At 41.5% G+C, this 13,679-nt stretch overlaps 1 protein-coding gene and 1 pseudogene across 1 annotated transcript; both read right to left on the bottom strand.

Moving 5' to 3' along the window:
- Nucleotides 1-996: 996 nt before the first annotated feature.
- On the bottom strand, nucleotides 997-2,403 carry LOC104577126 (cAMP-dependent protein kinase type I-alpha regulatory subunit pseudogene; annotated as a pseudogene).
- A 1,023-nt stretch (nucleotides 2,404-3,426) lies between these two features.
- Nucleotides 3,427-10,690, bottom strand: LOC104577131 (caspase-8-like). The gene is made up of 7 exons (XM_088523749.1): nucleotides 10,366-10,690; nucleotides 9,627-9,732; nucleotides 8,448-8,586; nucleotides 7,371-7,462; nucleotides 6,600-6,711; nucleotides 5,051-5,540; nucleotides 3,427-4,213 (listed from the first exon to the last, which is right to left on the bottom strand). Exons 1-7 carry the CDS (start codon nucleotides 10,674-10,676, stop codon nucleotides 4,084-4,086), a joined length of 1,380 nt encoding a protein of 459 aa, XP_088379875.1. The 5' UTR covers nucleotides 10,677-10,690; the 3' UTR covers nucleotides 3,427-4,083.
- Between the last annotated feature and the right edge of the window lie 2,989 nt (nucleotides 10,691-13,679).

The raw sequence follows: 13,679 nt of genomic DNA, 5'->3' as shown, positions 1-13,679 counted from the left end.
GTCTCAAAAGACCTTTCCAGTGGAGAGAGAGAGACAAACTCACCAGGGAAGGAAAACAGTTCTCCAGGAAACGGATGTTAAACTGCAAATGTGAGGGCCACCCACACACCACCCCCGGAAACTTGCTTCTGCCTTTGCAGCGGTCCTCCCTAAAACTCTTGAAGTCATCTTCCCCTTTCTAACGGCTTCACTTTCATCTTGTCTGATTTTCAGCTAGTCTGCAGTTCTTTAACTCACCAGTCCTACCAGCTTTCTGAATCCACTTTCTAGTGGTGGTTCTGCCACTGGCTGCAAACACACACAGCCTTGAGCGCCAGCATCGTCTTACCACAGCATCTGGTCTTCCAGCCAGGAGCCAAAGAAAACATAGACAGGCTGAATAACCCTAGGAAAAAGAGAATCATAAAGCTGTAGAACCAGCGTCCTTGCCTCTCCAGAGGGCCACAAGTATGTGCAACACAGTGGACATATGAATTCCTAGTACGGCTACTTCCTGCCCCTGCTTGTAACCACCAGAACATATCCTTGATGGACAGTTTCAACATGCATGTAGTAAAGGTGACATATAGATTTTATTAGTAGCACAGTTTAAAGCTTGTCAGAATCAAAGCTCCTAATTTTTGTTGCTGTGTCTAACAACTGAATTCAGAGTAGAGGACTCCTTCTCTGCCACCACTTCTTGCCTGTATGACCATGTCTGTATCACCATCTTTTCTCAATCTCCTTCCAATATACAGTAGCTCCTAAAACATTCTCCCCCTTCGTCCACCCTCACTTTTCTTGATCTTTCTCTGTCATTAGAAAAACACTGCAGTGGCACAAGCCAATGTTAAGGATAATGCTTACACTGAAGTTTTCCTTGCAAGAATGCCTTCTGTACAATCTAGAAATGCCTTCCAAGACATTAATAAAATTAATGCAAATATTAGCCTGGACACTTTCAGAGATAAACCACTCTACTACTATGCTCGTTTGGACTTGCTTACCTGTTGATAATGGGACAGAGAGCACAGAGCTAATATGTTTGAAATTAAAATAGTGCCATGAAAAGCTTTTCTCTTTTTTTTTCTTTTTAAAATGGACAGGAAGCTGCAAATGCCAGTGGCAATGTGGCTCTGCACAAGGGTAATAAAGCAGTCCGCGTTTGTGAAGCAGGTTTTCAAGAATGAGGAGGATTTCAGACAGACAGCGATACAAAACTGTTGTACTGCTGGATGTTCCGTTTGAGGATATCGGAGCAGGGGCCCAGGACACGCTCAAAGCAGGGTCGGTCGAGCTTGACGCACTTCAAGAGCCCTTGAGCGACAACGGTGGCAGCATGAGGATGGTTCATCAGCAGAGCTATTTCACCAAAATAATCAGAAGGTGCCAGTCTGCCCACTTCAACAAATGCTTCATTTTCTGATCAACGCTGTAACACTGCAGCTGTGCCCTCCAGGATGATCTCATCCAAGAACTCATCCCCTGGCCCTTCCTGGACCACAATCTTATGTTAATCCTCAAACTGCACTGGTTCCAATGCATCAGCTACAGTGAGATGCTCCCACTTGTCCAAAGATTCCAGTATAGATACTTTACTAAGGAATTCCTCATACATTTTTCTCTTTCTTAAAGTACTTCCCATCAGGATCCTTCTGTAGTTGTTTCTGTCAATGCCCCACAGCTTCACATCGGTCTTTGCTTTGGCGGTGGCAGCTCGGGGAGTTCCATAAATCAGGGCGAGCTCCCCGAAGCTGCCACCTTCACCAACACCAATTGCCCACTCGTTGTTCACATAAACATCCTTGATCAACAACACAGAAGTTATCACCTTCATCACCTTGCTGTATCAGAGTCTCGCCTGCAATGCAGGTGACAGGGAACATTGTGTCAAAGATGTCACTCCTCTCATTATCATCGAGATGGGCAAACAGCACGTTCTTCTCAATAGCTTTTGCCAAAGCAGCCATAGTTTTATAATCCCTTGGAATAACCTTTCTGACATAGGATGCGGCATCCTCTTCCATGTAGACTTCAGCACTGATGGCCTCGTGCCTTCTTCGGCCCTTCACCACCAGGTTCATAGGAGGAGGAGGGGACATTTCACCCTCCCGCGAGTCCGAGCGCGACCCAGACTTCTGTTGATTCAACAACGGTTTTGTTTCCTCCTTCTCCAGCCTTTCAAAGTATTCCCTGAGGAATCCCATGGGTCGTTCAGGCCGCACGGTGCACAGCTGCACAATGCAGTCCTTCAGAAGTTGCTGGATGTTGTGTTTTTGGACATAGAGTTCACATTCTCGAAGGCTACGCTCCGCCTCACTGCTGCTGCTGGAAGCTGCCATTGCTGGGCCAAGGGTGGTGGCAACAGCTATGAATAAGCAGCAAGATGCATCAATCCCAGGATCAGCACAGCGGCTCTGCGCGTCCCTCAGCGGCAACGGCCAAAATTCTATGATTCTATGATAGCAACTTAGAAGCTTTCCTGTGAGACAACAGCTCATGGGTACAAGAGGAATATTGCATTAGAGTATTTTAACTGGGCTTTCTCGCTTTTAGCAGCTCTTCATGAGCAGGCAATAACATTCACTGTGCAGATGAGTGACCACAGTTTAATAGGTAGAACAAATTGCCATGGAAGTTTGATGATGGAGACAGTAGCATGAGGAAAAAGAAATACTGCAGATGCACAAGTTCACTACTACCAATGACATTTTCTCCTAAGCTTAATGCAGTAGCTGTCATCTTCTAGCATGTCATCATGCAGTTACTTTAAGATATATTTCTGTATCATAAAGCAACATTCACAAATCTAACTAATAACTTCACAGCAGGACCTCATTTATGAAAACACTATTAAAAGGTAAATAAATTGATGCCAGATGTTTCATTACATGGTTAAATAAATGTCAACCACAAATGTTAACAACACCTTTACCTAATGGGCCACAAATAGCATGCTCATTTACACAGTGGTTTTAACTTTTATTTACTATGTAGGAAACCTATGTGAATAAAGCTGTAATTTTAAGAATGGACAACCTCTCTTTTACTTGGGAGGTGAAAAAGTGGAGGAAAACACAACTTTCAACACACTGCCCGGAATTAGGGAGAAAAGTAGCCTTACACCAGGAACACAAGCATGATCAAGTGAAGAACCCCTTTAGAATGGCTCACAGCTCCCATCTATGTGTTGCTGAAGATACAAAAGGGAAAAAAAAAGAAAAAAAAACCACTGGCAGCAGCTGATCTTATCATGCAAGTCTGAACTTCAGCTTACTCTTTTCTGCTAATTCTCCACCTGCTAAAGAGGCCATACGAATATGCCATCTCCCAGCATGACTGTCACAGAACACTTCAGTGAGAGAAAAGACAAAACAAAGGTCCTGCTGTCCTTCTGAACATGCCCCAGTCCACTCATCTGAGAGAGAGATATACCACAAACAAGGATGACATGGAAACCAGGAGTATTTATTACAAAGAGCCCATGAGACTTGTAGTTCCCATCAGAGAACTACAGAAGAATCAGAGAAATGCAGATATGCATCACCATCATCACCATCATTACCACCAACTCTTGCTGGTTCTTCTTAGCAGGGATATTATTTTTTGAGGAGAATTCAGCTTCCAGGTGGCTCATGATTATTCACTTCTGGTAAATCTGTTAAAATCTCACACACAATCCCTGGGAAGGGATTCTTGCATCCTGCATCTAATGGCTGTTTTTTTTGGATTTCACAGATGAGTTCTCTTAACTATTTCCACCAGCATTTCTAACGATGCTAGGGAATAACAGTGTTTTAAAATGCTTCCTCACTTGAAACAAGGACTGTTCAATCCCCACAACTTCTGCAGGACAGGAAGGCAGCTCTGTACTTCTCCCCTGCCCTATGGCACTACTACAGATCCAGGTATCAGGGGACTGAGTAATCATGGGAATCAGAAAATTGAGGATATGTGGGCCCTTGCAGGTCTCTCAATTAATTGCATGGATTCAGACAATTTCTCTTGCAAATTCTCCTGAATTCCATCCACACTGAGGCCCATTCCAGAAGGAATCCTAATTGGTGATGTCCTTACTTTTTTGTACTTCTCAGTTGACTGGGACTATGGAAATTGGAAGATCAGTTGCTTCCTTAGGGTTGATGATATTTTTGGCATCTGTTTATATCCATTTAATTCTTTGCTTGCCACTCTCCTGTTCACTTCTGTCAGGATGGTTACGATATCCATGCGGCTTGAACAAAAATGAAAAGTACATTAAAATACACAGTACTTTCAACAAAGTCAAGACACTGACCTATGTTTGCTCCAATAACTTGAGATCTCAGGGAAAGCTGGTATCTTCCTATAACTGAAATTGTGCAGCCCATTGTGTAACTATAACATGCAGAAAGTATTGTGGAATAAAAGCAACCTCTGTAAAATCACTTACAAACACACACAGCCCTCTGCCTTGGCTATGGTCAGGAGACAGCACTAGAATGACACAGGATCCAATGTATGCATTTTCCAAGCCCTTCTCTGGACTTGATGAGAAAGTGGTGTCTGGAAAGAAATCTTATTTTCTAAAACAATTTTAGGAAGGGAGGATTAACATGGGTGAGGCAACAGGGAATTTTACAAATAAAAATACTACTTTTTGCCTGTGAGCTCAACCAACAAATTTGCCCGCCACCAGGTGTCACTGAAAGATCCTTTGTCATTTTTTAAAAAAAGGTAAAAAGCATGTATACACTTGTTTCTGTGCGCTACATGCTTGTTTATAAAATTGTTTTACATGTTTTTTGTATTCTACAAACTTGTTCATATGCAATTACATAAACACACAGTTGTTTATATGCAGTATTCCAACATTACAACCCTGGTTCTGCAACAGACAAAGTAGGGTAAATTACTTGAACTTAGAAAAATAACAGTGCCCACTTCTGGAATAATTACCGATAAGACACTGCTTTGGCAGGTGAAAAGCATTATAAAGAGCAAATGCAAAGCAGCCATATTCCAGCTCAGCATGCTTAAGTGTGTACATCACAAATACATCAGTCGTACCTGAGTTAAAAATTGTACTTACAGTGGGCAAAGCTGCTCCAGCTTTTCACAGAGGCACTGGATGTAAACACTGCCAGACGTCATGGAGCGGTAACACTCGAAGTCTTCCACGGTAGCCAAGCCAAGTAAAATATCAGCCTGATCAGGTATGGAAGGCAGAGGGATAGCATCTGTCTCCAAATAGACAGACAAGTCTTCTTTTAACATGACAGCTTGATGACCTACAGACCCTTGACAAGCCTGGATGAAAAACAGCTTGGGTTTTCCAGCAAGAGAAGGACAGTTTAATCCACTAAAGCGTAAGAGTATATCTTTAATATTAATACATTCCTCATCAATGCCTTTTATTTTGTCTTTTTCACCATGAGAAAGGATGAAGCAAACAAAACAGTCCATATTGCTATGATCTTTCTTGCTGTATTCTTCAACTTTTGCATACAGTTGTTTTGCATCTAGATCCATGTGCTCAATTGTCTCAAACTGAAGCCTCTTAAAGACCCTCTTCACTGTCTCTGGAAAAAAAAAGCCAGAAGACACTTATTAACAGTGCTAAGGAAGAAGAGGAAACTCCAAGCTCTGTGTGGTACAGTGGATATTCTCAGAAGCAGTCCGATCCTAGCCTGACTCTCAGCGTGACGAGTCTTAAGAAAAGCTCAGATGCTTTTTTTTTTTTTTTTTAAACACAATGTTCAATCTAGTGAAGCTAAGTGTCTTATGCAATGCATTTAACTGTACACTGCATAGCAAATGCAGCTAAAGATCAGCATAGCAATCCCAGATGGTTAAGAACAGCCCCTTAGATAAAGAAGAGGTATTCCTTTAGCATGAGAAATTCTGTCCCTCTTAAATGATGCAACTTTGCAGCTTCCTCATTCTGTGAGAATGATCAGTGCAGAGAAAAGAAAAAGCCACAAGCAAAGGCAAGTGCTGTGCAGACTTCTCAGCAGCTGCTGAGTTGGTGCTTGGCGGAGAGAAACAGAAACCTGTAAAGAGGACAAGGTTAAAATATTACTGATGTGTTAATTAGATTTTAGTTTAGCCAGATAAAGGAATTACTCTTGCAAGAAGAAAGACTTTAAGGAAAATGATAACACAGTAAAATACTTGCATTTACTGGAGCATTGGTGCAAACAGATGCACATACTAACTCAGAATGCTTTCTCAGCTGACAGCATGTCAAAGATATTCCTTTCATTTGCAAATTAAGCAAAGAAATCACTGAAGAGAATTTAAGGACCTGTAAAGTGTTCCTTTATGATAGTTAAAAAGTAAAAAGAAAAATAAAATATTCACTGTATACTTAGAAAACTTTGTCTCCCTCACTGTATACAGGGAATACATGTTATACACCAACAATTAACAGGATGCTTTGTCTTTCAACCTGCCTTATCACCAAAATTGTTGAAAGTGGCATATTTCCGATTTTTGCAGTGACTCATTCCAGTCATTCTGGAGACTCATTCAGGAAGCAAAAGTGCTTTGTCAAAGCAGTCATTCTTCACAGAGAAGATTAGGTAGTTCTCTCAGAGGGAAACACAAAAATGAGTAAGTTGGATTAAAATAGTACTTACCTCCATCTTTCACTGTTCCTTCCCTGTTTAAACTGGGATTTTTAAAAATGTAGTTGTTAAGAATCACGCAGTAACCGTGGGGGTTATTTTCCATCTTATATGCTTCCACAAACTGCAGTAACACAGAAAGCAGGTAAAAAAGTAGTGCCAAACTGTCCAAGAGACATACACTACACAGAGATCTTTTCTTCACCATGCTCAACATGAAAAAAAAAAAAAATAAAAAAGAGAGCCAAGATACAAGAAAGGAAAACTCCCAAATACAAACCTGTCCTAGGTACAGGGGAAAGCATGCTGCTTCCTCTCCCTGAAATCCATTCTCCTATCTCCGTGGCTGGGATATGATTTTGGAATGAAAAGCAAATATCCCGAAACATGTGCAGAGGAAAGATTTCTGCACTGTATCATTCCCATTGATAGTCTTGTTGGATTTGCTGTGAGGCAGCAGATGTTGCTGGCCCCTCTCCATCTGTTCAGCTTGAGTTGGAAGAGGATGTACTACTACTACCTTTGCCTGTCCCAGTTTCGATCATTTTTAAGACTGATTTTTTTCCCATGATAGATACTACTTTATTTCTTGTCTGCAAGGTTGCAACAGCCAGGTCCTCACCAGGGGACAACGCTTGGCCTTCTTTTGAAAATGGGAATTCTTTTAAAGCCTATATATAAAGCCATGCCTCCTCCCCTTTACCCTTTTCCCCCTCAGTTTTAGGTACCCATGCTCCCAGGAGCTGTCTGAACACTTTAAAGGCAGTCTTCATTATTTCTCACCCGGCATGCTCGTGTTCCCCCCACTGCTCCTTGTTCTGCTGGATACACAGATGTGCATGTTGGAGGGAAGAATTTTTCCTCAGAATGATTCCCTAAGAGGAGGATAAACAAACCACTTTAGGAATAAACAACAAATCTTCCACTTAGCATATTTCAGCACCAAAAGAACAACCAAGGAGTGAGCTAGTGTCAAAACACCACCATTTTGGAGAGGTTGTATCAAGCAGGGTTCCAGTTTTGCAGACATCTTGCTGCAGAGAGAAATTGCAGAATGATCCTTGCAACAAAAAATATGTTTGTGCTAGACTACTACACCCCTAAGCAAAAACCACCAAAATTGCAGTCCCTAATTACGAAGAAGTGAATTTTTGCCCTCAGGCACAACCAGAAGCTTGAAACTGGAAGACATGCCCTGCATTCCCACAGTATCCTACCTCACTCCAGCCCTTCCCTGCCCTTTGGCTGGCAGCAAGATGCAGGTAATCTGAGTCTGGATACAAGTGCTCACGCCAGGCAGGCCATTCACTAGCATCTCCACTGTGGGATGGAGAAGTGACAGAGAAGCCCCATTTTTGTACAGTGATTACTACCCTGAGCCCACCCACTTCTGAGGCCATCGCCTCTTTTCAAAGAGCCAAAGTCTTGTCTCCGGTAACTCTTCCTTCTGCAAAAGCAAGCAGTCTGGCTAACAGAAAATAACAGACAACCTCCCAGTACAAAACTAGCTTCCCAAGGCTTTGTCTGTCACTTCTGTTCTCTTTTAGTGACTGAAAAGCTGAACTGGTCCAAAAACAGCACTGCACTCTTTGTTGAGGAGGAAGACTGCTTTAAAGGCAAAGAGGAAGATCCAAATTATTTACACAGCACAGAATATAATTCAGGGAGAGGTACAACAAGATATGATGGGATGGCGAAGCAGCAGAAAACTTAGAACATCACAGGTACCAAAAGCCATGATGCCTATCCTAGGATACTATACAGTATATCTCTTAATTCTGGACTACTCAGATCCCAAGAACTGAGCCAGGAAATGATAAAACTCAGGCCTATGCTAAATTAGCTGATTATGTAATTTACCTTTTGTTTTTAGTTCATAGGTATCAATTTTTTTCTTTAGGTCAGCACGAAATCCCTTTAATATATCCTTCAGTTTTGTCACATCATCTTCTGCAATTAGGTCATTTCTTTCCATTTCCAGTAAGACCATCAACATTGACTGGTAAAAGAAAAACAAACAATACAAACTCATACGTGACCTTCAGTGACTGCATCAAGTGATCAAGTAATTTTGAGTAATCAAGCCTCAAAATATCTGACACCTCTGGACAGAGCAGAAGACAACATCCTCATTCTCAGAGACTGGTCAGGTAAGGACTGATTTCTTCTTCCTTCAGCCCTCATTAGAAATGGATCAGGATGCAATGTGACTGAAGAAACGTACCAGTAAGTTAAGAAAGGACCTTTAGAAACTGCCTTTACCTGAGTTATCCTGATTTGTTTCAACGGTGCAAAACAGTTATGTGGACACTAATGTGGCAATCCTGTTAAGTGCCACTACATTCAGATTAATTATTACAAGCCATTTGGCTGAAATATTACGTATTTTCTAATACAGAAGAGGCCTTCAGGAAAAAAAATAAACCTGGTTAGACCATGAAATTGGAAGCAAATCTGCCAATTTTCCTACAGGTACCACAACACAAATAGGACTGACAAATTCGGAAGCTTCTTAACAATATCTAGCATTTTTATAACACCGTTCATTATTTACAATGCAGCTATTCAGCTAGCTTGTCAAGCCTCTTAGTACTTCTGAGGAGAACTTAACAAACATGCTGCTATTCTAAATTACAATAAAGAAATATACCAATGAACACAGAGAAAAAAATGTGATGGAGCTCAGGTTAGACTCTAAAACTCTAGACTCTTGTTTTTTTTACTCCAGTATCCACCACTCCTCCTGGATACAGCATATGCACAAATGCTTCTAAAAATGGCAATCAAAGACAAAAGAGGAAAACGCCACGAGACAGAGGTGGGGTACAGAGAAAATAAGAACAGGAGAGGGGAGAGAAAAGACAAGACAAAGAAAAAAGGTTTCACTCTGTCACAGAACAGTTGTCAACTAACATCATAATTCTTTGAAAAACAGATTTTTTTTTTGCAAGAACAAATTACTTTCTCATTCCTCCCTCCTTACAAGGGGCAGATTCTGAACTAGCCTTGCATGGAAATTACAAAGACCACTATGCCTACAGCATTATCCCGGAGCTTGCCCTTGGGTAATTGTTCTTGCAGCAGGAATTTCACACTGGTGACATCTTCTGGAGTTAAGTCTTCTGCAATCTCATATAGCAGTTGTCTGGCAAGAAAAAATACAGATAAAGACTTTTTAAGAAAGTTATGACAATTAACTAAAGGATATGAGACAAGCCCTTCTCAACTCCCCCTCCCAAACACCCACAAGTATCTAAAATCCATCTTATAACAGCTCCAATCATTATGTAGAGCACCCATTAATATACTGAGGTCATCCAAGAAGAGCATCAGCAGCAAGTGTAGTTAAAAGTAACAGTGGAGGCACTGTATTTCAAAGTATTCTTCCTAAAATACGATTCAGTCTGGCTCACATCATCACAGTTTTGCAGAAACTTTAAGGAAAAACTGAGCTTCACTCTGCGGTTCCAGCTGTGATGTAAGCCAAATACAGACAACCTTTCTAATACTAATAAACTCAGGGGAAGAGGGGAAAACTTTCCCCCAAAACAAGGAAACCAAGGAAATCTGCCTCAGAAACAGCACAGCTTGAACTGAAGAAATGTAGAATCTGGTCTTAAAACTCACAACGGTAGATAGTTGTGCAGTAACACAGTTATACTGGGATACACCTAAGATGACAGCAGAGGCCAGAGATGAAAGCAGGAAGGACAGCACACAGCAGAATGGTTCTGCTTATACCTTTTCCATGCAAATGCTTAACTGCTGCTGTGCTTACCTGAACGGAGACACCTTCGCCCTGCCTGGGATCCGAAGCTCCCTCTCCATCTCCTCCCGGCTGGAGCCCAGGTGGGAAACCAGGATGTCCACGCGATTGATCCGGTAGAGCAGCTCCTTCAGGAAGGCCTGATCACCGTCGCTGACCAGGGCTTTCTCCTGCAGCGCTTGGAAGAAGGCCTTGGGGTCCTGAATGGCTTCCTGCTTCTTCAAGGGGATGTGCTCCAGGCTGAGGAACTTGAGAGCCGCCAGGTCATCCGTGCCCAGTGACTCGGAAATGTCAAAGAGGAGCTTGTGGATATATGTACTCATTTTACATCAGGACTTAGATCTAAACAGACAGAAGTTGATGCAACTTGTCATTCGCTAGGGAAGAAGTATGATTTTATACTACATGATATCATGTTGAATTGCCCAAAATAAATATATGCAATCAAAAATACTTCAATAGATAAAGAAAATATTCTGCTATGATAGTTTTGATGCTTAGTTCCTTCAGTTTATCAGACTCATGGTGACTACAAGAAAGTCTTCACACAAGTGTAAAGAAAGTAAGCGACAGAGGAAGTCTCAGATTCTTCTTGCTTTCTATGGTGTGTGCAGACAGCAGGGTGTCAAGAGGCACAGGGTGTACAGTCCTGGCAGGCTGCAGGTGGCTCCAACTACCTGGCCTCTCTTCCCTAGCACCATTTTTTGAATTTTGATCCAATTTGCAAGCAGGAGACACCTATAGTCTGCAATGTTTTATACTGGCTGTATAAAGACGCCCAGGTTTTGCATATCAAACATAAGGACCTGCATTAGTAAGCCTTTTCTAAACTACATGGCTTCTGCTTTCCACAGGCCATGCTTCTGACACAAGTCAATGTAACCAAAGCACCTCTTTTTCTTTTGGTTTGTTGCATCAAGTACAAACCAGTTGCCAGACACAGATTGTGCCAACTCTTTAAAAAAAATGCCAGCATTCTTCTCATGCCACTTCCTTTTCACTGAGCATCATATACACCGCTTTTCACCACACCCTCCATCAGCACTTTAAATCTTAATTTTGGCATATGAACTCAGTTTGAAAACATGAAGTGCAAGCCTCCCATGTTAACACCCCCCAACACTCAGCCTACCTCCACTTTAGGAGACCCAGTTGGTGTTTTGATCCTTCTGCCTCAAAGCAAAGGTGCCCAGGAATCCCTGAAATGAAACTGCATAGGGATGTAGTTGGTGTAGGCCTTCTGTCTCACTTAATTCACTGTAGGTCTGAAAAGTTAACAACAAATGAAGTCATGGAAGTAAAACTTCCTAATCCTACATTAGCACAATATTAGATGATCTGTTTTACTGTTATTGATGTTGCAAGTGTATTAATACTAGAGATAATAACTCCAAAGCAGCCCAGCAGATTGCTGAATAAAACAGTATTACAGGAAATACTCCAGACAGCTGAAGGCACCCCGTCCCAGAAACACATGGCAGCAGAAACACGTGAGTCCCTTGGAGGACTTGCTTCTGGTCAGCGCTCTTAGCAAGCAAGAGTGAACAGAAACCTAAACCCTGCTCTAGCCAGAAAAAATCCAAACAGCAAAACCGCCGTTGTGATGCAGCAGCTATGACTCAAGTTCTGCCCCAATATTGCTTCCTGTAAATCCACTAAAAATTAACTTTCAACTGATAATCATCTGTATGGTTCAGCTGAGAATAACACAAAACTGAATATCGTAACAAAACATATCCACTTAGCCTCATAATTCAACGATCTCAGTTATCTGGATGTATGTTTTTATATCCAGCCAAAGCATACTTTCTTTGTAGCTGATTATGAAGTTACCATCTTTCCCACATATACCATGACTTCAACTAAGGATAAAAAGCATGTACCCATGATAGTAAAACTTGCTAGTATGAGAAATTTTCTTTACTTCTCAAAAGCCCTCATTTTCAAAAACACAAAGTTAATAAAACAGATGTGCCATGAACACACTGTATTTAAGCCTCTCTGTTAATATAGGGAGTATACTAAAACAAAATTTAACTACTTCATCTTCACTCAAATAAAGATTCAGTCAGTGAAAATATAAAAGCCGTAAACAATACCACAGTAAAAATAATTCATTTTCGTTTACTTACAAGGAAAGACAAGCTGAAGGACTGCTGAAGTTCCTGTGAAGGAATGCACAACCTGGAGCTCTAAAGTTCAGGAAAAGTTCTGGGTTTTCCTGCCCCGCCTGCCTGCCTGTCACATGACTTCAAAAATATATATGCCAAGCAATAAGTGGAGATCGTAAGGTCAGAGTTCCCTGCAAGTTGTTGCTCCAGTTTCAGGAAATGAATTAATACCGCACTTAGGATAAAAAGGGCTAAACAACCCACTGTCCCATGATTTCACGAGCTCTTCCACCTCCTCCTTTCTCTGAAATCGTGCTCCAACTCGCCCAACCCATTTCTAACATGCCATTTTAATGGAAGACTTTTTCCTAAATGGAAAAAAGTGAATTATCAGTAGCAGTAGCCATACATATAAGGAACTGAGAGTTTAAACCTTGCGTTGTAATTATTTACTTCATATACTTCCCTTTTTACAAAAGAATTTAAGCAATATTTAACAGTTGATGTTTTTACCCACTTTGAAGCACAGAACTCTGCATTCCATGGGAAGATACCCAGTACGGTCTGCTTGTCACTGACACTCTTCTTGCAGCAGGAAACATATGAAATTATCAGTATACCTAGGAGACCTCTATGTGTCTGAAGCTCATGAAATCAGTATTATGAAGAGACAGTTAGGAGAATGGCAATCTTACTGAAAACTTGCAATAGAAGAAATCATTCACTGACCACAACCTACGTTTTTAAGCTCAAAATTATAACACACCCTCTGATACAATGAGGCATATACTATAAAGCTTGCAAATGCCTCCCAAAAGACACACGCTCCCTCTTCATAGTAACACTTCAGAAGCGACATTTGACTTTAGCTCACCGATACGAGTCCTGTTATCCAAAGGCAACAAACAGCGCAGAGAGACACTGCAAGCACCCCTATCTAATCTCCAGAAACAGAACAATTCTTCTTGTCAGCCCATACCTCAGCATCTCTCTCCCTGTACCAGTTCCTCTGTGTCTCAACCAAAATCAAGATTCCAGTGGCAACCTGGAAGAGGAAACACGCAAGTGGGTGTTTCAGTACGGTCTGAAAACTACTTACAGACAAGGACCTCGGGATGACCCTTTAAGGATGCCGGCTTCCCTCAACACACACAGCTCCAAAGACCAGCCCTCCCAGCCCAGTTCTTCCTCTTCTCTGTTAACCTTCTCCTTTCT

This window comes from Tinamus guttatus, unplaced genomic scaffold (assembly GCF_059628265.1).
Source record: "Tinamus guttatus ecotype Peru unplaced genomic scaffold, ASM5962826v1 Tinamus_guttatus_pri_ptg000197l, whole genome shotgun sequence".
Taxonomy (NCBI): Eukaryota; Metazoa; Chordata; class Aves; order Tinamiformes; family Tinamidae; genus Tinamus; species Tinamus guttatus.
This window is presented reverse-complemented; position numbering and strand designations above follow the sequence as displayed.